This window comes from Stegodyphus dumicola, chromosome X2 (genome assembly GCF_044657685.1).
Source record: "Stegodyphus dumicola isolate Sdum_Otavi_A_Nest chromosome X2, ASM4465768v1".
Taxonomy (NCBI): Eukaryota; Metazoa; Arthropoda; class Arachnida; order Araneae; family Eresidae; genus Stegodyphus; species Stegodyphus dumicola.
The window spans coordinates 5833135-5857841 of NC_140781.1; the positions used below are offsets into that span (position 1 = coordinate 5833135).

The following is a 24707-nucleotide window of genomic DNA, read 5'->3' on the forward strand; positions in this document are numbered from 1 at the left end:
AAATGTAAAAAAAATACAAGCGGTGAACGCTTCGCCGATACGGGCGTAATCAAAAGTGTTGACATTGCGGAAAGGCGTGGCCATGTAGAATTGAAATTTGTAGAAATAAAGAGTGCATAAATTGAGAATAACATTTGAATAATAAAAAGCGTTTACGTATAAAAATCAGTCGATGTTTATCAGAAGGAAAAGGCAAGATCAACCTGTAATCTTATTCTAAGGTACCGTCATGATCATAGATAGTACCGGCAAAATTCATCACTAAATCCGGGACTTTCATTGCTTTATTGAAAGATCGTCCCAGTTTTAGTTTTTATAATATATTTTATAGGAGTAGAGCTTAGAAATTTTAATTATTAAAAACATTATTGAGTCTTTCTTGAAACATGGGTTAAAAGAGACGGAAAATCATATGGCAGTAGGCTTTCTGAGCGGGAAAAGGAAACAAATTTTGGCAACATGATGCGATTGTCGCCTAGCAACGTACACATAGCTTTAGGTATGATCCACGGAGTATTAAGAGTGGTATGAGCGATGACCCGGGTATACTGTGCTTCCAACATTGTCAGAAAAATGAAAAAGTGTTTTCTTTCGTCTTACCTGGTGTATGCTGTTTTTGTCAAGAAGATCTAGCTAATTCAGAGCTACGTGTACCTCCTTTTCGAATTCCTTATCCTTTTTGCGATGCCAAACGAATGCCAAATACGATTGTTATTAAACCTTCGAATGGCGATTTTCTCAAGTATGCTTAATACTTAACCATTTTTTACTTAGTTAAATTTTATTTGCTTCGATTGTTTTGTATATATATTATTTTTACGTTTACAGTAACTATGTAAATTCATCGAGTTTGCATATTGGAGTGACAGATTCATCAGGTAATTACCCTCAATTTTAATGTCCATTGTGATTCCGTATGAATAAATTTCGTTTTAGTGAGCTTCTTTTTGCCATAGTGCATGATTATTATTTTGTTAACATTATTGTTTTGTGAATAATAAATGTTAACTCAAAGAATATTGAAATTGAACAAAATTCAGAATTTGCGTTATTTTCCTAGTAAATCTTAACACAGTTTCATAGTATTACTAACTCCATAATATACGTTACATTATTTAGAATATAGTGCATAATTCAGTAATAGCTGTAAGAAATGTATACCAACTTAAGGAAAGAAATGTGAAATTAAGTTTGGTACTGAATTTCAGCAAATGTTTATATGTTAGCATTAACAATCACTGCTAAATTAAGGTTGAATGTTATTTTTAAACAAGACGTAATGATTTATTTATTTCTTTTGAGATTTATTGTCATAAGTATGAAATTTTAAATTATAAATTTAATAACACACAGTTATCAAAAACAATAGTTAAATTAACAATATTAAATTAACAGTTTGGTTGATCTTTGAACAATATAGTAACTGGTAGTTTGGCGACATTTTGGAGGCGATAAAGGTTACTACGTGGGACTTTGGTAATACTGTGAGCAGTACTCAGTTCCGATTACGCATTATTTTGTGTGAGGGAAATGAGAGATCATGGGATATGTCATGTGATATTAATGGAAGAATTACGGTTCTTTAATCGGAAAAGGGGGGAAATCGGGAAAAAATCTGGAAATTTTGTATTTGGCTTTATTCTGTGTTGTGTGAAACAGTGTTCGTGAATTTTTGGATCCCATAGCCGTAACTAAAGTGAATTCGAAATGGGTATTTATGTATGTATTAATTTAATGTATGTGCTCATTTATATTTTAAGTAGTGTTTTTGAATTTAATTATATTTTAATTAAATGATAGTTATTTTGTGAATTTTATGTTTGTAGGAATTTGGTATACGTTTTAGTTGAAGTAAACGTGCATGGAAATAATTTAAATATCTGACACTAAGTATTTGTAATGGTTGCGGTATGAATTTGTTGGTGACGTGTATAATGTAATAGATGATTTAGAGGTAAAAGTTTTTGGATATTTTATTTATTTTATATGTGGAAATGTTCATATTTGGAAAGGGTAAATACTTTTTCGCGATCAGGTAATTTCATATATTTTCTTTTTACTGGGTTTAAAGATTGAGAAAATTGTCATGTATTTTCGTGAAATTTTTCTAATTTATGAGAAAAAAGCAGTGTACATGGATATAGTGAAGAGTGTGCGCAATGCCATTTTTGTGCAATTCTGGGATGTTTTTTTAAGTAAAAATAAGTCGGCGTGTACATGGTTTATGTGTATGTGTTATTTTGAAAAACGCGTAAGGAGTATGGTATTGTGCACTTTTTCCCAATTTTGCAGTGAATAGTTGTCATGATTAAGCAGTTTTGTTAGATAAAATTTCTAGCATAAGTGTAATTTGGCTAGTAGATTGTTGGAAGAAGTGTTCAGTAGATAAAAAGAAAAGAAACATGTCTTTACTTCGTGAAGACAAAATGGCGGCGGGAAAAAAAAATAGAGGGTTGCTGTAGGAGAGTTGGTCGCCAAATTTTCGCCAAAAAAACGCCAAGTTACCATAATGTAAAGATCAACCAACAGTTTTACACAGTTATTAAAAACTTTGATATCATTACACCTTTCAGTGCTTAAACCAAAGAGCAATTTTTCTTAGCGTTTTTCACTTTCAGCCTAGGTATCAGCACTGGGCTTGTGTGAGCCTTTTGTTAAATATTTCTTTATTTTGCAAGCCCCTTGTTATTTTCTTTTACTTGCTATTTTTTGCCAGAAAGATATGTCTTATGTGTCATAATCATACTTGCAGACCAGCGGCCGAGCGGTAAAGTCGCTGAACACTGGTAGTTCGGTCCGAGGTTCGAATCCCACGAATGGGCTGGCTGCATGGCATTTTCAATGTTTTCCCCATGTGTAACGTGTATATGAGCCAGTTTTCCTTAGAAAGTGCTCCACGAAGGCATCCCTCCTCTTAGGCAGATAGCATTAGTGTGCTTTGTCGTAATTAAGTAAACCAAACCATAATCATACTTTAACAAACATTAAATTTTATTTTAAAGTATGAAATAAAAATAAAATATTTTAAAGATTTTGTTGAAGTGACTTTTATTGACAAAAACTGCAAAATAAAATTCTTAATAGCATAAAGAAATCTAAACTCAATGTGAAGATTGCTGCTGTTAAAGCTGAATGAGTTTTCAGCTCAATGAATAATATTTCATCTGGAAGATATTCTTAGATTGTACAGTATATTTCATATTTAATGACAATTTTTTTAATGCCAAACATGCAAGAGAATTCAATTTTAAACTTATGTCAAAATATTTTTAAAAAGTCATAACTTGGCCTTGAAACCTTCTAAAGGATCAACTGAGATGAAAGAAGAAGAATCTAATGTGTAGCAGTTTCTTGCATAAATTGTGTGGCACAGTTGTTATTTTATTTAATTTCTGTGATATCTCGATTCTATTTATTTAATTATTTTTAATTTTAGAAACATTTTTTAATTTTAAAACTTTTTTTTTAATTCATACAGATTTATTTGTTCTTCATATTTTTTGTAAAAAAGTAAAGCATTTAATTAGAACTTGATATTTTGTTTTTGCAAGATAAAGAACAAGCCTTTTGTCAAAATAGCTGTAGCTCACCTGTAGGTATTGGCTTTTTTCTGTAAGAAAGTTTACTAAATTATTTTTCTTCTTCTAGATAGATAACCATTGAACACTTTGCTGTAAATAACTACTGTAATGTAATCTAACTTTGAATGAAGTCTTCAGAATCTTTTTATTTAGGCAAAAGTAAAATACATTGTAGCAGCATGAGATTATTTTTAACCTTCTTTTGAATTTATTTATTATTTAAAAGTTTGCTTCTTAGAAGGATAAGCAATATCATTGTTCGAAGTTTTATTCACCACAGTTTATTTGATTATTAATTAGCTTTAAAGTCTAAATATAATAGCATCCATATATATAGTATAATGTAGTACTTATGTGATTTCAGGCTGCAGTAATCATAGCTGATATTTTGTTAATAAATTTATTCACTTGATTTAAAATTTTGTTTTAACTCTGACATAATTAAAGTTTAAAACATATTTTACATGTTAAATAGTTTCTTACAGATATTTTGTATTAGAATTTCTATGAGGAACTGGAAGGATATATTAATGAAGTGCTTCAGCATTATAATTGCTTTATTTGCATTAAATTTCATTCATTCAACTCTTGAATTACGTTTGCATTTATTATTAATATTAAATAAAAAGATATGAACAATAAATATTTAATTAAACAGAATCATCTGTATAACCTGACCCCCCCCCCCACACACACAAGGCCTTTTTTTTTTTACTAACTGAAATCTGTATGCTGACAATCTTGGCTCTGAAAGTATTAAATGTGCAAACTGGATACCTAATTAGCAGATACAGGTTGAAGCAAGGCCAACATCTGTGCATATGTGTAGGTATACTGAGTATCATTGTAGCTTTTTAAGTACTGGCCCAATTTTGATGGAGAATACCACGAAGGGTGGTTTGAGGATCTCCCACCCCTCTTTCCCTACCACCAGCCACACAAGATGTCTTTTGACTTGCCATGTATTTCGAGTGTCCACTTGCCGCACAGACACAATGCACTTACAAACATCCATATTTTCTCTACGATTTGAACCTGGGTCCATCAATATGGTACTCGGTGTCACCAACCAATATACCAGGCATTTCCTATATGACATTTCTGATTAACACCTATCTGAGTGGACAGTACAAAGGGCTGCTCATTATTGGATGCTGATTTACACATTTCCAAATTTTGCATGGTTTATTGAGAGGCTGTCTCATCTAATTTGGGTAAAAGATTGGCAAAGGTTTTGATCCAAAGCTTAAAGTTGCACAGTGTGACATTTTTGGTTAAATGATGCCTCTTGGCTTATAAGAAAGTTTAACAGCAAAATGTGTAAACTCGTATATTTGCATTCAGTTCAGTACAAGTTTAGTTACTTTATTAATAATTTTAAAGACATATCATTTGCCTTGTGAAATAAAGTTGATGTTGTTTAATGATCCATTTTCTGTGAAGTATTTTGTCTAGTTAGTTAAAATGTAACATTCTGTTAACCCATATATAGAAAAGCTTTTTGTATCGTTAAAGTTCATTTATCGAAACAAATTTAACTATTAAACAGAAGTTAAAAGCAGGATTGGATCTAGAGCTGGTAGTGTGTGGCTACATGAGGTGGCAGAGTTTTTAGAATTTAGGAAGACACCAGGCAGTAGAATTTCGGAACCACAGAGTTGGCAAATCCATGGTACTTATCCTGGAGAAATTAATGTAAATACATACAATGTACACAGTGCAATATGTATTTACATAATGAATGTAAATTGTATTTTATTATTAATAGTAAATACATATTTAAATTTTGTGCTCTTCGCATTACATGCAACAAATTGAAACTTTTAAATAAATTGAAAAATCCTTCAGCCAAAAAAAAAAAAAAAAAAGATATATTTTCTTATTTGAGATTGTATGAATGTTTCCATGCTGCGAGAATCAAAATCGATAGAAAAATCTATTAAAAGGCATATGACAATGGACTGACATAGATTGGTGAGGCGTTGACCCTATGCTACAATAAATAAGCTTCACTAAATATATTACATATATAAGATTCTAGCTAAATTGGCAATCTTTAGCAGCTAGAATACTTAAGGCAACTAATCATGTATTTTTAAAGCTTCAATAAGAGTGTTAAATTACCCTTGTATTCAACTATAAAATATTCAGAGTTGTCCACGCTCGAGCTTACATGAAGCCTCCACTTGAGCTTTAACTTAAGATAGAAAATAAGAAAATAATCTAATGTTAATTAAACTAAAACCAGCTGAAGCTGCACAGCAATAACTAACTGAGTTGGTCCTTAGTACAATTACCAGCAAGTACTAGCAGGCACGTCACAATATGTCCAAATGTAAAGATTAAACTTAAAGCAATGACGTGGCCAGAAGCAGAACATGCTCTAGCCAAGAACTTCTAAGTTCTTCTATGGAAGTGACCGAGACTTCCCCTTAAATACTGGTTCTATCTCATTTATATAAAATGCTATCCTGGAAACTTATTCTGGTAGGGAATCGTAGGTGGGAAAAAAAGAGAATAAAGGAAAGCTGTTAAAAATTTAAAAAAACTATTAGAAAATTAAAATAACCCCTACGCATATTTAAAAATTTGTTAAAAATAGCAGTAGCAGTTTTTATCTGTTGTGATCTTTCAAGATAATCCAGTTGCCTCAGTTTGAAATGGAGTGTAGATACTTGCATATTAGCACAATCATCTTGGTGCATTTGGAAATTTCTTACAGAAATAAAGGTGATTCAATGAATTTCCAGATTGCACTGTACAATAGATATGGTTACCTAAGAACTGTTATGCAAATGGTTCTTACAGTTCTACTGCTAAGGAAATGTTATGCGAATTCTATTAAGGTGGTTGTGGTAAAACATAAGTGTCGAAGTGTAATCAAACTAGTATTACAGTAACAAAACAGCATCTGTAGAGCACCTATTATTGTTTTCAGCATTCTATCACTGAAATGTAGACCTAATTTTGGTGTAATTTTATTTATTATTATTTTTATGTGAATTTTTTAAAATTGATATCAGTATTAGGAAATTTATTTAACTAATGTATCTAGCAGTTAATAATTCTAACTTTTTGTATTAGTTGTCTGTCTGTATACCTATACATGCATGTGTACTATATATATATATATATATATATTATGTGTGTAGTTATAATATGTATATGTAATACATATGGATATGTTGACTAATTCATAAACAACTTTAAATAGTAATAACTAAAAAATGACGTAAGGAATTTGATTGATTTTATCGGAAAGAAGTTGTCATGAATAACTGAAGAATGAGATTCGTGAAACGTTTGTGTCTGTTCACAGCAACATAGTAATATCTAATATAAACAATTTCTATAACATTGGTGGCAAGTTTCCTTGTTATTACCAGAAATGTATCTTTGATGGCATTTCTGAGATCTGGAATATCTGAGAGAGCATTATTTTTAATAAATTTTCTTGTGAAAAAATAACAGGAATTCATATCAGAAATGATTGTCAACTCATTACTCCAGTTCCCTTTCAAGCAAGAGAGAACAAACTCTGTTGTAACCTTTTAATTTGAGTTATTTAGCTTGGAACAAAAAGTACATGCACTATTTATACTTGCAGTTTGCCTGAAGAATAATATATTGTGATTAAAAATGCTTGACAGATGCAAGATCACCCATTTTTTAATGTGTTATTTAGGGAAAAAAAAATAGTCATTGGTGCAAATTACCTTTTTAGTCACTGAAATATTACAACAAAATTTAATGCCATGCATTGGGCCATTCTTGTATTATTCATATTTAAAGTTGATTATTAGTGAACATCCGGGGTGTGTGTTTGTACACACACATATATATATATACTTGCAGAAATATATAAAATTATATCTAAACAGATCATGGCTTTAAATAATTGAAATTCAAGCAAAAAGTTTCTGTTTGTATACTTTTTATAATTCTAATTGTGAATATGTAAATACTGGTGGTAGACATAGATAACCTTATTCAGAATTTTAACATTACCTGGAAATTTATGTAAAATCATCAGTAGATGGGAGAACAAAGATACATAAAAGCCTGTCAATTTGTTTTAGCGTATATATCTTTATTGGTTTTGTGATTTGAAAATGTTTTTTTCCTCCTATAATAATAATTAAAGAGAGTAAATTTTTAGTTAAGTTACTTTTGGCAAACTTTTTAGTTAAGTTAGTTTACTTTTTAGTTACAGTAATGTTTAAAGGACAGAACTTTTAACATTTGATTTCAAATGTTATTCAGATGCATTACATATACTACGAATTGTTATGCTTTTAGAGACCTGTTTGTGATACACTCTTTTGCAAAAAAATCGAATCATCATGAAGGAAGTGGTTGTTTTTGATGAAATTGAATATGTGTATAGCTCATACACAGATAATAAACTAATTAAAAAATCAAGGTCGTAGTAACTGTTCATGACTCACAATCACCCATTGAGTGTTCAAATTTAGTTGGTTGAACTGCCCCTGGCAGCAATGCATGCTTGAATTCGTCAAGGCAAGGAGTGGTAGAGGTTCCTAATGTCATCCTGCGACACATTCTGCTAGGCATTTATCAGTTGTCACTTCAGATCTGCGATATTTTGTGGTGCCCAAATCTGGCGGCCTACTATGTCCCAAACATGCTCAATTGGTGAAAGGTCTGGTGACCTTGCTGGCCAAGAGTATCAACCGCACGGAGACAGTCCAGAGATATGCGAGCGGTATGTGGCCTTGTTGGAAAATGGTCCCAGGATGACATGCTATGAAGGGTAATGCAACTGGCCGCAGGATGGTATCAACATATCGTTGAGCTGTTAAAGATGTACGGAGGGTGACTAAAGATGACCTGCTGTCATAAGAAATAGCACCCACACCATCACACCATGGGTTATTGGCTGTATGCCTTTGTAAAACAAAGGCTGATTGGGATAGCTGACACCATCCTCTCCAGACATGAACACAGTGGTCATCTGCTTCAAGACTGAAGCGGGATTAATCGCTGAATACTATACGATGCCAGTGTGGTGGCAGTCATGATGATCGGCTGCGACACCGCTCCAGACGACTCCGCTGATGTTGTGGGGTCAAAGGCAAATGTCTTAAGGCCTCTGTGAGCGTAACCCTTGCCTTGGACAAGTGCCGTGAGATGGTGAATGATACTACGAGAGGTATAGATGTGGCTGTAGTTATTGAATAGTCGACAATGATACCATTGGAGCAGTTCGGGCCTGGCAAACAATCATCCTAGCTTGCCTCGCATTTGTGCTCCTTGGCCTTCCATAGCCTTCATTTCATGGGCAATTTCCTTGTAACAATCATTGCTGCCAACATCTTTGCACAGCAGTGTCTGTACGCTGCAGGTGGCAGCCTATTGCTCGGTATGATCACCCAGCTTCATGCAACCCTACAGTGCGACCACGTTCAAAGTCATTTAGTTGTCTGTAAGGTCTTCAATATCATCGTAATGGCATCTTTAGTTGCTTCTTTACGGAATTACAGTCGCAGCCAAAATATATATATATATATATATGTATACAGTATATATATATCTATCTATATATATATATACCGTATATATATATATATATATATATATATACATATATATATATACAGTCAAAAGTCGTTAATACGGACTCGTCGGGACTTCGGCGATTCCGGATTATCGATTTTTCCGGATTATAGATCATTAGTTTAAATCTGGTAAGCAGGCATGCAGAAATTATAAAATTAAAAATATGAAACCGTAATTTATGAAATAAAGAACAATTATGATCTAAAGGGTATCAAAATTTACAAAAAAAAAAAAGCTTAATATTTATTTGTTTACTTTATTAAACATTTCTTTCAATGCAAGTTGCTTCGTTTTATGTGATAATACTTTCTCTAATTCTATAATCAGACATAATTTCTTGTTCAGTTACAAAGTTCCGCTGTTCAAGTCCTGTAATTGCTGTATCGAGAATACCGACTAATTTGTCAATCGAAATTTTTTCGTTTTCAATAACATCTGTGTCACTTTCTTCGCTATCGGAAGCGAATTATAATGACGAGGAATTTGATTTAAATCATATCAAAGATGGAGTACATCGAGATGAAATACTACATTTAGTAAGGAATTATAAGCCAAATAAAATAAAAACATCTGCCCTGAAGATAAGGATAGTGCTGACAGATCAACTTCCAATTCATCGTGCGGCGACGCGTCCCCCCTCCTCCGCCGCAGAGCAGCGTGTAATTGATAAACATATTTCGGAATGGTTAAATGAACACAGGATATGCCTTTATCCATTTTTTGTAGCAATTCCACTGTTTGTTTAATGGACTTCGAAACATACTTTCGCTTTGTAGATCCTTTACATATTAGTAAACATATATCGGAAATTCTATTTGACATAATCTAAAGTTCAGGCTTACTTTTATAAAATTGCTCTAAGTCTGGAAAAAATAATAAGCCGGATCCAATTCGAAGATTAATGAACAACGCAATCTGCAACATTAACTGAATTAGATAATTTTAGCTTAGCTTATACCGTCCGTTATACATTAAACGCGCAAGCGTAAACGTATTACGCGTATGCTCACACGCATATTCGTAGCCGTAAAAGTCTTATGCGCATGCGCAGAAAGTTTGTAGCTTTAAGGTCCGGATTATGGGTGTCCGAATTAACGACTTTTGACTGTATATATATTTTCCGCCTCTGTTACTGGTTTTATACCTTGTGAATTGCGCACTATGATCGCAGTTCCTGTTCATTTGCCTTGAAACTTCAATCAAGATGTTTTTGCATACCAAATTTCTTCACGATTGCAAAAGTCCTTCTTGGGTTTTTTTTTTTTATTTTTTTTTTACACACGGAGTTTAACTTAACACTTTCACTTAAGTGATATGGTATTGCATAGGTATGTTTTGTTGAAGGAAGCAATGACTAAAGTTATAATGTCCTTTTCTCATTTAAAGGCGAATATGGGTATCTGGAAGCCCAAATTTGAAATTTGTTATATTATCGATTTCATATTTTGTAAAAGTTTAATGAACTTTTCATTAACAAACTCAAGGATTTCAAAGCGAGCAATTACAACATTGTGCAAAATAAATAAATAAATAAATAAAATAAATAAATAAATAAAATAAAATAAAATAAATAAAAGTTTTTATCACCAGTGTGCAAGACTGTGTATCGGAAATTCTAAAGATATGCTTATTTTAAAATTAATTTGCAATATTGCTCTTGAACTGAATTTTATGATTTAAGTTCAAAGAACATAATATTTAATAAATAAAGGTAATACACAAAATGTTAAAAAATGCCCCTTTGGATGTAATTTAAAATCTGAAACCTTTCAGATTTTTTTATTTCATTTTATTTTTATTTATTTATATGAAATATAATTCTTTTAATTTCTTTCTTCCCCCCTTTTTTTGGTGTGTGTGTGTGTGAAATAAAAGTATTGTATTTGGAGTATTAACTGATAATTCTTAATTGTTTAGTTTAATGTATTTTGGCTTGCCAGTATGATTCAGTTCCAGCATTTTACCTAGAATTGAAAAATGCATTCTTAACTCCAAAATCCAAAGTATGACAGACCAATTAATTTAACTACAGTATTGCAACACTTTATAAAAATATATGTATATCAACTTTGTCTTAGGTATTTTAATTGAATAACTGTAATTGATTTCATATGCAACTGTAACCATACCCAGCCTCATATGCCTTCTAGTAATTTCAGACATCTTTTGGCACCCGGGGGAAAACTATATAAGGCCAAGAGAGCATCTGCTCCAGTTGTAAGTTGTTGTAGTTGATAGTTCAGCGTGAATTTGGAATACTGAGATATCTCTGGATTAGCTTTGCTCTTCAGCTGTGCTTTGCATTGCATTGTGTTTAATGTTCTTAGTAGTTTGAAGTGTCAATGCTGATTGTGCTCTGTGATGCTGTGAAGAACTGTACTATACTAGTATTTTTCTGGAAAGTTCCAGAACTCTGAAGTGTTTCTTTTGATAAAATAAATTTTATTAATCTATTGTCAGACTTGTGTGCATTCAATAAATTCTGAACATGTATGCATGAAACAATATATTAGGATGCTACATGATGTATGCAACTGTTGAACCGAAGTATAAAAACAGGTGTCTCTGATTCCTTTTAAATTCTTTGATTGAGCTGTCAGACAGAACTCTATTCAAGGCTACGCATGCTGTGATGGAAATTTTTGCTGTTCAGGGAAAGAAGAAATAGTGAACTTTCATCTTTTAGGCAATGAGATTTTGAGCCTTATCGGTTTGTTTTGCTTGGGAATAAATGCTCTCCAAGCTCTATTTTCTGAATGGAAGTTCTGCATTATTTAGTTCTTTTGTCAGATGGGATATTGATTCTTTATGAACATAACCTAATCTTTGCTTTGTAACCATACATATCTTGTAGTAAAGGATAACATTTCATTGGATAAGACACATTTGTGACAAAGTTATCTTCCTTTTAATAATAACTGCAATTAAATCATGATATGATTTTTTTTAAGTTAGATTTATTATTCACTTTTTCAGTAGGTGTGACATTGTAAAGTTTTTTATGATTCATTATTCAATTTTTATATGTTTTTGTAAGATAAATCATTTTCCCTTTCTAATGGCATATAATAAACCATCAGTTACAGCAAAGTAAACTTCTGCCCCCTTGAAATTCATCATAGTGGCATTTGACCGTATTATATTCTCTTTGTATTATACAAATGTGATAATTATTTTCATGATACATTTATAAAACTGTGTTTAAAGTCCTGTTTTTTCCTATTAACACAAATTCTAAATCATGATGTCCATATTTGATCATGTCATCATCATTGTATATGTGTATATTATCACAAAATCAATAATATTAGTCCACTTCTTTTGATATTTTAATCATATTATTACTTTATTTAGATTTTTCATGGCATATTAGATATTGCTACAAATTATGGTGAAACCCCCCAGTATTGTATCTGTTCAATTTCTTGGAACCTTCTATTATTTTGGTTAGTGAGTTCATTATAAATATTCAACTAATGTTTTAACAGTTTTCAATCATTATTAGTTGGGCTGTAGTTCTTCTAAGTGATAGTTTACTAATTCAGAAGTCAAACAACAAAAATCAGCGTTATACCTACAAAATTTTCACAGGACTAGTTTCGATGGTTTTACCGAACCATCATCTTCAGCTGCAAAACCATTTGCGGTTTTGCAGCTGAAGATGATGGTTCGTAGGTTTTGTAGGTATAACGCTGATTTTTGTTGTTTGACTTCTGAATTAGTATTTATTCGGCGTGTTATTGTGTCTTAAGTGATAGTTTATTTTTAATTTATAATCCCCCTTGTCATGTCCTAGTAAGAGGTAAAGATATCCGATTATTTTGAAAATTAAAATTTGCTCTTAAGCAAGTCTGCATAAAATAAAAAAGTAAATCTGCTGAATAATTTAAGAAAATATTCGTCCACTATGTTCTGTGAATCTAAGTGCATGGCTTAAGAAACAAGAGTCAACAAATCTGTACCTAAATTTACTAGTAAATATCTCAAAATTTTATAATTATACAATTCTGCCATTTTGCAAAATTATTTTACATATTTGAATATGCTCTTCAGATTATAGTTCATATCTTTATATATCTTTCAGAGGAATGTTGCAAAAATTTTGAAGTTTAATCTTAAATCTTGTAAATTAATTTATTAATTAATATACCATTAAGGTGCATCAAATCTTGCTTTGGAACTCAAAAGTACTGTTGTGAGTAAAAAAATTATTTTTCTGGTAATTTAAAGTGGTCATACTCTTTATTTTGCTTATTATAACTGATAGAAATTCGAAAAAGACTTATTAAAGAATTATAAAATCGCAGATATATTTCATAAATTTTCAAACATGCTGTTTCAGAGTTAACATTTGACTTTAAATTCAACAAATTATATATGAGGTAATCTAAAGAAGTGATTTTGAGGTTGCTAGTTCTTTTCCTTTTTTTTTTTTTTTTTTTTTTTTGAAATTATTAAAAATAAATTTTAGTTGTGAATTAAATGTTTAGGTTATATTCTTAACTTTCAGGAAATGTTTTTGAATATGATAGTCATGGCTTAACTAAAAGTAATGGAGAAAACTGGAAGCAGTGCCTTTGTATTGAAATTCTCCGGCGAGATCATTTGCGATCTTACTGGGACAAAGTTTTAAATGAAGTTTTTCAACAAGAGTGCTGGACTGCAGATAGGTAAGATAGCATCAGAGTGAAATATAGCATCAGAGTGAAATATATCGCTCTGTTTTCTGTTTCAGTAAAAGGTTTTTATTTACATGCTTAATTGCTTTATTTTGTGTCCTTTGCCATGCTGTTACTATGTTTTCAGTTTACTGTAATTTATTTAAATATGCCACACATTTTAGTATTTTAGTCTGAAATATATCAAAGTTAAATTTATGATAACATACAGTTTGACATATTCTTTTATTTGCTTAATAAAGAAAAAAAATGTTGGTAACATATAATTAAATCTGGAAGGCTACAGAGTCCTAATTGTATAGCATAAACTTAAGACCCTTTTTGACTGACAGCAAGTTATTGATCCATCTGAAAGTGTATAACAATTTTATGTAGGTTTTAAATAAACCTTTTTATTTAAGTTTGAATTGAACAGAAAGTGCAACTTGCGCATGCTCTAAAAATTCCGTCACTTGCGAACATAATGTGAAGTAAAATGACATAAAGTTGAATTTACTGTTCAAAAAGGGATTGTAGCTGAGACTACAGAGGTTTGGTCTAACTAAGCTAACTCAACTCTAACATTGAGAAATAATTTGGCTAGCAAATTGCTAATGCCAGAATATTAACTGGCAGGGCTGGGCGATAGAAAGTAAAGCTTCAAGTGCAACTGCCAAAAATTCTATGTATAAAACATTCAAAATCCTCTTGTTAAATATTTTAAAATCTCATTTGCGTTCTGGTGAGGGTTAATAGAAAAGAGAAATTGTAGTAAAAATCCAAATCATAAAAATTTGTTAATTTCTATGTTAAATTTATAAGGTCTTTACAGGACTGTATTTAATCTTGAAAATGTATAGAAATATTAATGTATTGATAGCAAAAATATGTTTGAGTATGAAACTTTCGAAAATACTTATTTTTGTTTAGAAAATAGTTAATTTTATGTTTTCAGTATTTATTTTTATCTTTCAGGTATAATGCAGATGATCATAATTGTTACTCATTTGTGTTGACATTCTTGAAATCACTGCAGTTTCATGAATTGTATCCATATATTGTTGATAAAACTACTTTTTGCCAGCATTTTGTTGCACCCCAGGCACGGGTTGCTGCAAAATACATAAGTCTGTTTCGACAGCTAAAAAGGGAACCTTTTATCATTCAGTGATATTTTGTATTATAAATGTATTGTAAAAATAAAAATATTTTTATATCTTTCATTCCTATATGGTAGTAAAAGTTGTCAGTTTTTAATTGTTTTCAAATCATTCTAATGAAATTTGCATAATCCATACCCCAAAATGTCTATTGTTTCCAAAATCATTCTAATGAAATTTGTATAATCCATTCCCAAAAGTGTCTTAATTATATAAATTAGGTACAATTGAATAGCATATAATATTTATGAACAGACTAATGCTGTCAAATTTTCACATTTTTATATGTTTTTGTTGTAAAAGCAAAGTAACGAGAAAAATTCAGAATTGCAAGGCCTTAGAATCATATTTTGAGGGTCTGCATAAACTAAAGATTTGAATTTTAAAGAAGAATAATTTATGAGTAAAGGATGTGTTAAAGGCAGTATTAATTTATATAATATTTTTCAAAATTTAAATTTTGTACTTCTAATAAATCACATCTGCATGAAATAAAACTAATGATGTAGCTTGATGTATTTTTATGGAATGTTTAGGTACATAAAAAAGGAAACTTTTCTGAAGTATGTGAAACATGTCAGTATAACTTATTTGAAATTCTAGAATACTGTTTCAAATCTTTCCACTTAAACTAGGACTTCAATTTTTATTCTAGATTTTAACAATTGTGTGGCTGCTAAAATAATTAATTATTTCAAAGCACTTGAATGCTTTCTGCTTAAGGTTAGGGCTGCCTGCTTGGAGAATATTTTAGCTGCATGTAAAGAAGCAGACTCAAGATTATTTGAAAGTGTTGAAATTTCTGTTATGAACATGCCATTCTGATAAAGTTTGAATCCATAACTATAATATCAACTTATGTCAGTCAGTATCTTATTAATTTAGTGAATCATCTCCTTCTGTAAATAATTACTTTTTAAGTAATTAGGGTAAGTCTCTGAAAGTGACTAAAAACATGACATATGCAGAAGCTAGTAGAATTGTAGCTAGTACACAGCCATGCTTGAATATTTATATACTGATGCTGTAAGAATAGTCAAAACAGTTGGAATCCAAACCAATTTAAGCATTGTGTGTAAAAAGATAAGTAATGAATTAGAAAATATCACTAAATTTAAAACAATAGAATTTAAAATTTAATACAATTGAAAACAAATTAACAGAAAGTAATGCAACTCAGAACAAAGTAACAGAGATAACCTATAGAAAACAGTACCACCAAATCAAATCAATCTAATGCATTGGAACAATCCAAAAGTGCTGTTGTCAAATGTAGGAGTCTGAGTCACAGCTTACTTGAAAGTATGAGCTTTGACTTCGATGATGTAAAGGTTGATATGAGACTCGAATTTCCAAAAGGTCTCCTTCTACCCCTGACAAAGAAGCAGCATCTATGGAATAAGTATTCATAATTGCCATTCTTATTTCATGGTTTGTTGTGGTATCCACCAGATTGATTCTTTTGAATATCAAGAATTAATTTGAATTCTTTTGAATATCAAGTTTGTTGTGGTAGCCACCCCAGATTCATTTGAATATCTTTTGAATATAAGCATATTGGTTAAGATATCATGACTGATATCTTAACCAATATGCTTCAGTTTACGGGAAACATTTCTCAAAGCTGATAACCAAGCCAGGCTTAGAAGGTATACTTTTACCAAAACAGAAAAAAAAAAAAAAAAAAAAAAAAAAAGACAAGGTTGTTAGTGAACGTGCCTGTAGGGGTGTAGGCCTTCTCACCTCACGTGATTATCAGTCAGCTGCCTTTCCATTAACAACATCCCTTCAAACCGTTGCTATGCAGACTAACATAAAAGGGTTAGTTTCTGTTTGTTCCATATATCTGCCTCCGAATGAAGCTGTCAGTCAAAAATGACTTAATAGAGTAGCTGCCAGAGCCCTTTATTATTGCTGGAGAATTTAATGTATATAGTGTGTTTTGGGGAAACAGAGATACAAATCTTTGAGGTAGACAAACTGAGCAAATAATTGAAGATCATTGCCTTTGTCTCTACAATAATAGCCAGGATACCTACTTCCATGAACCTACAAGTTGCATTTCATGCTCTTGAATTTTTCCATGTATCTTCATCATCTCTGTTGCCTTTTTGTCCTATTCTTATACCTAAGCAAGGCAAAGATCTGAAGAATCCATCTAACTAGCGGCTAATTGTTCTTACGAGATGCGTTTGCAAACTATTTGACCCTGTCAGTTCTCATCTCAGAATTAAATGTTATTTATTATGCGCTTTCATTTATTTTTAAGCTTTTAATTTATTTTCATCATTTTTAATAGAGTGTCCGCATTTTAAAAGACTTCAATTGAGGCATTTTAACGATTGTGACTTGCCTTTTCATCTGTATAATTGGAAAAGAGGTTAATGCTAATTTATTTTGTATTTTACTTGAAAAGAAAGGTTTTTATTATCTAATTTGATTTTGTTTTGAAGCTCTTTTTGGTCGTATAATAAATATGTATTTTAATATATCTCTTGTTTTTTTTATTTTTTTTTATTTTAGCCCTGGTTTGCATCTGAGATCATTATCTGAGTTTTAAGTGGTTGTTCATTTTAGCATTCATTATTTTATCACTTCTTTGATTTTATGGTTTTCCTGCGGTTTTAATTTGTGTGTTTGATGGTGTATAACTTGTGCTTTTATCTAGTTTGGGTTTAAAGTTTCTGACAAGTGTCCGGCTCATATAACTTTTAAGATTTTGTGTCCAAAAACCCACTACCACCACTTCATGTTTGTTGATTTAGTCTTGTTTTGCTTCTAGAATCGTTATCTGAGATTTTGGCGGTAGTTCATTACAGTATTCAGCATTTTATTACTTCTTTTGATTTTATAGTTTTGCTGTTGTGTTTAGCTATAATTTGTGCTTTTGCTTGACTTTTGTTCAGCGCATATGAACTTCAAGGTTTTGCGCCAGAAAATCCACTACGATTTGATATTATACCGTCAGTATTTATATTATTAGATGTTATCATTTATGTTAAATATATTGCAAATTGTCACAATAAGAATGTCTTAATCTATAAGTGGATTAGGAAATATACACTGCTGGCCATTAAAATTGCAACACCATGAAGGAAAGCAACTATAAAAAAAGCTATTTATTGTACGTAAACAGTACAGCATGAAGACAAAGTGATTAAATTCCTAAGCAGTTTTGGGGTTTACAGGGGTGGGAAACCAGTAAAAACGGCCATAAACCGATTAGGCATGGATTTGAATTGGATTTCGATGACAGAAATGTGCAACTCATTCCATCCTGCTTCAAGTCTATGCCTCACTTCATCAACCGCATTAGCAGGAGACGGATGACGGGCCAGTCTCTCTGCAACCCATGACCAGATGTTTTTAATGGGTGACAGATCTGGAGACCGTGCAGGCCAGTGAAGCAATCGAATACCCTGTGTATCGAGGAAGGTCAGAATACGACGTGCAACATGTGGTCTTGCATTATCTTGTTGGAAGATGGCGTTTGCCAGACCTAGGGCACAACCATCGGACGTAACATTTCAGAAATGTACTGATCTGCGTTCAAATTAACGTCGATCCGAACTAGAGATGTGCGTGTCGTGTTGCTGCCCAAACCATCACACCTGGTGCAGAGTCCCTATGCCGATATCGAATGCAAGCAGGCGACGTGCAGTCTCCTCGAAACCTCTAAACACGTATACGGCCATCAAAATATTACAAGCAGAATCGGAACTCGTCTGAAAAGACGACATTGTGCCATTCCTGTATCCAGCTTTGTCGTACAGCGCACGAGAGTCGCCGTCTCTCTCTATGCTGCATTGTCAAGGGAAGCCGAAGTAGGTCGCCGTGCTGATAGTTCACGCTGCTGCAAACGTCGACGCACCGTACTGTGATACTGGGGGTGCTGCAAACATGTCCATTTCCTGACTAATGGTCCGTTATGTGGTTGTACGGTTTTGCAGGGCTGACCTCACAATATGTCTGCTCTCTCGGGCGTTAGTCATGGGAGGGCGTTGAGATCCTGCATGCCGTTCAGTATGACCCTCAGCAACCCATTGATTCCATATTCTGATGACAGTGGTTGAATGCCGACCAGTGCGACGGGTAATACCACGGAACGATTATCCACACTCTCGATAGATAATGATCCTGCCTCTATCGAAATCCGACACTTGCTGGTAAGCATTTCTTATTATTATTCGAGGAATAGACCGATATTTTGAGCAAACTTCGATCTTACAAAGGGCTTTCTGAATGGGAAATACACTACACAACTTTTCTTTTCTGCAGTGTTTCAAATGTCGTTTCTCTCACCTGCGTCGTCTAAATGCGCTGAAATACTAATCTGCAATTTTAATGGCCAGCAGTGTCTTTGAAACCTCTTTTCTTTATATATTAGAGCTTGGTTGAGATGTTCATATCTGAACATTCCTATTTCTTTCGTCGAATTCTAATGGTTTTGAATGCAAGTTACTATACAAAAGTAAAATAACTAGAATAACAAAGACGCGTGGTAAAATTAAAATCACAGATTTATTTTTTAGATGACGAAATAAAAAATCGATTTTGGGAGAAAAATATCTGTCTCGCATAAAGAAAATAAGAAGAGTAGTCAAAAGCTGAATTTAGACTGATGAAATTTTGAAGATAAGATGTAAGAAACAGTTCCTTCTTTTAAGGAAATTAGCGTTTCAGCCTTTACTTATTCATATGCCACAACTCATCTAACCCATGCGATGCATGAATGAAGCAGTTCAGGCACTCGTTTCTGTTTTGAAAACACTATTCTAATATTTTACCCCGGCCTATTCACCAGTTTATAATCGCTTATAAGAAAAATGTGACTAACGTTTTCATTAAGTTGGCACCCTTGGCCTCTGTCATCTATGTCTGGAGCCGGACCTGTGAAGAATGAAATATTTGGCATTATAATTACTAACTTGCGTAGTCATACTATAGTTAAAAGTGATCATACTTGCACTTTTAATATTTTCTAACGTTGCAATTGAGTTATTAACAAGATGAATGAACTCATTCTTTTTTTTTAAAACTTATTACCTTTTGGAGTGCCGCGCACCCTCACTGCAGTAGTGATGGGCCCGGTTCGAATCCCGGAGAAGGCATGGTTGTAACTGCTCGTTCCTTCATAGGAGGCAACGGTGGCTACCTGTTCGGTGCTTCCATAATGAAATGGCCACTGCTTCCATTACGTAAGGCTAATAGCTATTAAATAAAGCTCCCGCTCATTAAAAAAAATCGTTTGGAGTAACCTCTACACTATATTCTAGTAAATTATTGCCAAAATTTGTTTTAATTTCTCTTATAATATAGGTAATAGTTAATAAAATGCCATTTGGTCAAGTATATCCGGTGCGAAAAACCGACGCTGAATTCATTCCAATGATATTCAGTTAGATGTAGACGATAGTAGGAGCCCGCCTTTCTGTGTTTCATTTACATGACTTTAAACCATGGAGCTAATGATATCTCCTTGTTAGCTCCCTGTTTGTGTTAAATGCATTTTTATTCTGATGCTAAAAAGGCCTTTTTTAACTATTACCGCAGAGCGCATTACAATACAAAGTATTAATTTAAAAAAAAAAAAAAAAATTGAGTCTGAAACTAACATACCAAGTTTCTCTCTTTTTATATGTAAATATAAAAAGTATGTCTATATAAACCAGGAAAATAGCCCCACACCATTAAGTTACATCCTCCAGATTTAACTGTCGCTCTTCCGTTCCCTCACAAATGCTTTTCTTCATTCATCTGCTAAGTTTAGATATGTCCGTCGAAATACGAGTACAAAATCTCACATTTCACAGATTTTGTACTCTAGTGTGTAGTCTTATCACTGCCTTCCTTTTCTTACGCCTCTGTTACGTATTTCGACACAGAATAATCACTTGAACCGCGCCTAATTTCAAATATCTAATAATTTTTAAAATTTATTTATGCGTTTTCAGTTAAAATATATTTGAAGTTTCATCAATTCATCTGCCCTCCTTCTTTCTTGTACTACCTTTTGTTGTAATTCACATGTGCACGTTTTTAAGCATAAGAGTAACTCACTTTTACAAGCTAATTTGTTTTTAGCAGTAATTCGTAATGTAGGATGTAATTTATTAATTATAGTTCTACCTCCGGTATGACATTGTGATGGTAAAGGTACGCTACTAGACGATGATCTATCTTTGGGTGCAAATTTTCATTCTCCCCAAGGAAAAACATGAGTCGTATAATTCCGAGGTTTCGTGAAGGCTGACTGCGTACCTTCTAATCAGTGCCGCTAAAAAGCTGATGACTGTGTCTAAATGTGCCTAAGTAACTGTTTATCATGAAACAGCAAAATTTGTGAAATAAATGAATTTGCTAATAAGGGGTATGTTTTTAGACCATCATTTTCGTCACTATCTTAAGTCTCCTTCAGTTCAACACTTCACAGCTTTTCTGGTTAAAATTTAGAATAGCGCAAGCTCATAATAAAACCATTGGAATAAGTATGTTGTAGTGAATGAAGTTTAAAACATATGGATAATATGTTGCAATTACCATTATTTTGAAAGTTCCCAGCTGAAAGTTTCAAAATGTGTTGGAATGTGAATATTGTCTTAAACAATCGAGTGGCTAATATTTTTTTTTCCAATTAATTTTAGCAACATATTGTACATTAGTTCTAATTGGCGCAGTTGCAATCATTTATATTACCTTCATTTTTAGGTACTGCTTGAAAATATAATTTAAGATTATTAGGAAGATTGAAATTTTTGTATTGGTCCTTTTTTTGCAGCTTATGGACATTTTTGTGTAATAGCATGAATACATGTTGCCTTTCATTTGCGGTTTCAAAAACAAAAGATGACTGTTGTCAGTAGTAGTCTCCTTTTTTAAAGCAATTGTACATAATAATAAAAAACCATTCATTCTGAATATTCCGTCAAAAATTAGTAATTTTTAATTTGCAGTTCCTAAAATATCACTTGTGTTACCGTCTTCCATACAGGATGCATAATGTATGTTTTATATTTTCTGTACGTTGTAGATTTATTTGCTTTTATAATTTCATATGTTTGTATGAAATATATACATATAGCTCAGTACTATTTGTAATTTCTTACTTCCCTTCTGTCCGTATAAAGTAAGTTGAATCGGTTTAGACTCCAAATGCATACTTGAAACAGACTGGAATTCAATGTGTTCGAACACGTTGAAAAGGTCAATTTTCTTTTATTCATTCATTGAATAGATTGATTGTTTCGCTTTCCAAAACGGGTCTACTTGTGTTTCTATGTTAATTAGAAAACGAGATATTAAGGATTTCATAAAGACGCAAAAAACGGAAATGGGCATTTATCTCACCGAAAGTCCGCATTCTAAGAGCAGAAAAGGACAAAAACAATTTTTTCCCTCGAAAATATAATTTAAAAGGTTTTTAAAGAGAGGGAATTAAAAAAATCTTATCTGTAATCTGTGCGGCAACATGGATTATTTCAAATAAAATGCAATATTTTTATTATTTACATGTTGAAAGCGTATGTTTCTCGCTAGCATGTGAGTTTGAATTTGATTCGAAACATTACATATTGCTATTAGATTTATCTTATTATTTGATTATTTTTCATAACATTCGAGTTAAAAGTATAGTGAGGGGTGTTAGAAATCGAAGCTGTGTTTGTAAACGTAAATGTGTAAAGAATAAATTTATGAAACGGGTTGCGAAGGAAGTCGAAAATAATGTTAATAAAGCATCCTAACGAGTGAACCGAAGCTAAAATGTTGCTCGTCAACAGGGGATGTTTTTGAAAGCAAAAAAGATCTTGGTGGAGGGGATCAACGTCGCTCACTAACGAGTGTTTCTATTGACAAACTTCAAAATTACTGTGTAGTTACAACCAGGAACTATGTATATAACTTACAAGGAAAGTGCTGTTATTGTTGCATTTTTTTCACACCTTCTCTAGTGCAAAACAACCTATGTATGATTAGTGCTCAATTGGACCAGATATTAGTTGTAAATTTTAGCGAGTTCCATCTATTGGAAGAATGTACACAAACAAATCCAAAGGACTGCCAAAGAATGTTATTAAAGGGTTTCGAGGCTTATTAGATATCTTACATTGTATAGGTATACAACATGATGAATATGCAATCGAAGGATTTAGTTAGTTCTGACATGGAGCGAATAAATTAATAAAAATGTCACTTGCTTCCCAGAGTAAAAATTGCTACAAACAACAAATAGGTTTATTATTAAAAGCGAAACAGACACAGCTGAACTAAAGGAAGATGTAAGGTATGGATAGATATGGCGAGTTTTAGGTATCTGGGTGAAGATTTAATAATAAAAATATAGCATTTGAAATGCATGTTTCTCAAAATCTGTTTTTTCTCAAAATTTGTTTACTTGATGCAAGATAAATTATTATTTTATTTTTATGAAATGTTGCGTACTTAATCTATATATAGTTATCTAGAGAATGATACACCAGAATATTTATATGTTTAATATGTTTGAAATTGTGGCTTGTTATTAAAATAATGACATCGTAAATATATCGAAAATCTCACAAAAAAAAAAAAAAAAAAAAAAAAATGCTGAAAAATTTTTATTTTTTAAGGGATTCTTAAAATTATATGTCATTCTCTAGATTAAATCACGTAATTTATTACCGTATGCCTTTTTTGCGTAACGTCAATAGTTTTCCATGTAGGATGTTTCGAATTGTTTTAAAATTTGCTTAAAATTTCACGTATATTTAATTTTTTTTGCATGACAATAATAGTACATATTAAATTTTGATATTCCATAATTAGTCTCAGTAAAAAATTTTAAATGAAAAAAGTGTGTTTATTTTTTACCTATACTGCGTTCTTGAAAAAAAGTGCTCCGAACTTGTTCGGATACCTTAAAATGAGAGACCGTGGAGCTAATAGTTTAATAACTCACGAAAGTTTTTCCCGTAAAATAATTAAAAAAAAAAAAAAAAAAAAAAAAAAAAAAAAAAAAGGAAATACGGAAAAAAACTCTGATCTTATAAATTTTTCTTTATTTATCTGAATAAAGTTGTTTCATATGTTTAATGAATAATTTAATAAGTATGTTTTATGAATAATTTATGTATATTCGAACATTCTATGTTTGGAAAGATATTCTGAAATATATCTTTTAAGTGTAGGCAAGGTATTTATGTTCAAATACGTATGGGAATGTGAAGAATCAATCCTATTCATCTTCAGTTATCTTTGAAGATGCCCTTGTCCCCCCCCCTTGGGATACGGAATTGTTTAAGTGCTCTGTACTCATTTTTCTTCCTTATCTTATCGTGAAACTAACTTTTATTCCTCATAATTCAAATAACAATTTACCTTGCGAAAGAGCGTCTTACAGTTTCAGCATATCTAAATGGGATAAAAACTGCATGTTTCATTTTAATTGCTTGTGATGCATTTTAATTTTTCAATTAATATAGTTAATTAAACTTATTCATTGAAGCAAATTATTTGATCAGATATTTGAAATGGATTAAGTGCTTTTTAAAACACTACTTTTCAAGAGAAGAGTTTAAGAAATAGGTGTTATTTAAAAAAATTCTATGAATTAATATTCTAAATTGTGAATTTTCTTTTTTTTTTCTTCTTAATTTTGTTTTTATTTCTGAGTATTTGCTGTCCACAACAACTGACAACAGTAGCTACGACTTGCTAATAGTCATTTTCGTATTAAATCATGAGTTCTAATC

General features: G+C 31.9%; 1 protein-coding gene across 1 annotated transcript; it reads left to right on the plus strand.

The window, feature by feature from the left end:
• The first annotated feature begins 462 nt into the window (after positions 1-462).
• LOC118180996 (MKRN2 opposite strand protein) lies at positions 463-15048 on the plus strand. Its single transcript, XM_035350075.2, has 4 exons — positions 463-742; positions 829-878; positions 13672-13831; positions 14795-15048. The coding sequence occupies exons 1-4, from the start codon at positions 528-530 to the stop codon at positions 14988-14990; spliced, it is 621 nt and encodes a 206-aa protein (XP_035205966.1). The 5' UTR covers positions 463-527; the 3' UTR covers positions 14991-15048.
• The last annotated feature ends 9659 nt before the right edge of the window (positions 15049-24707 follow it).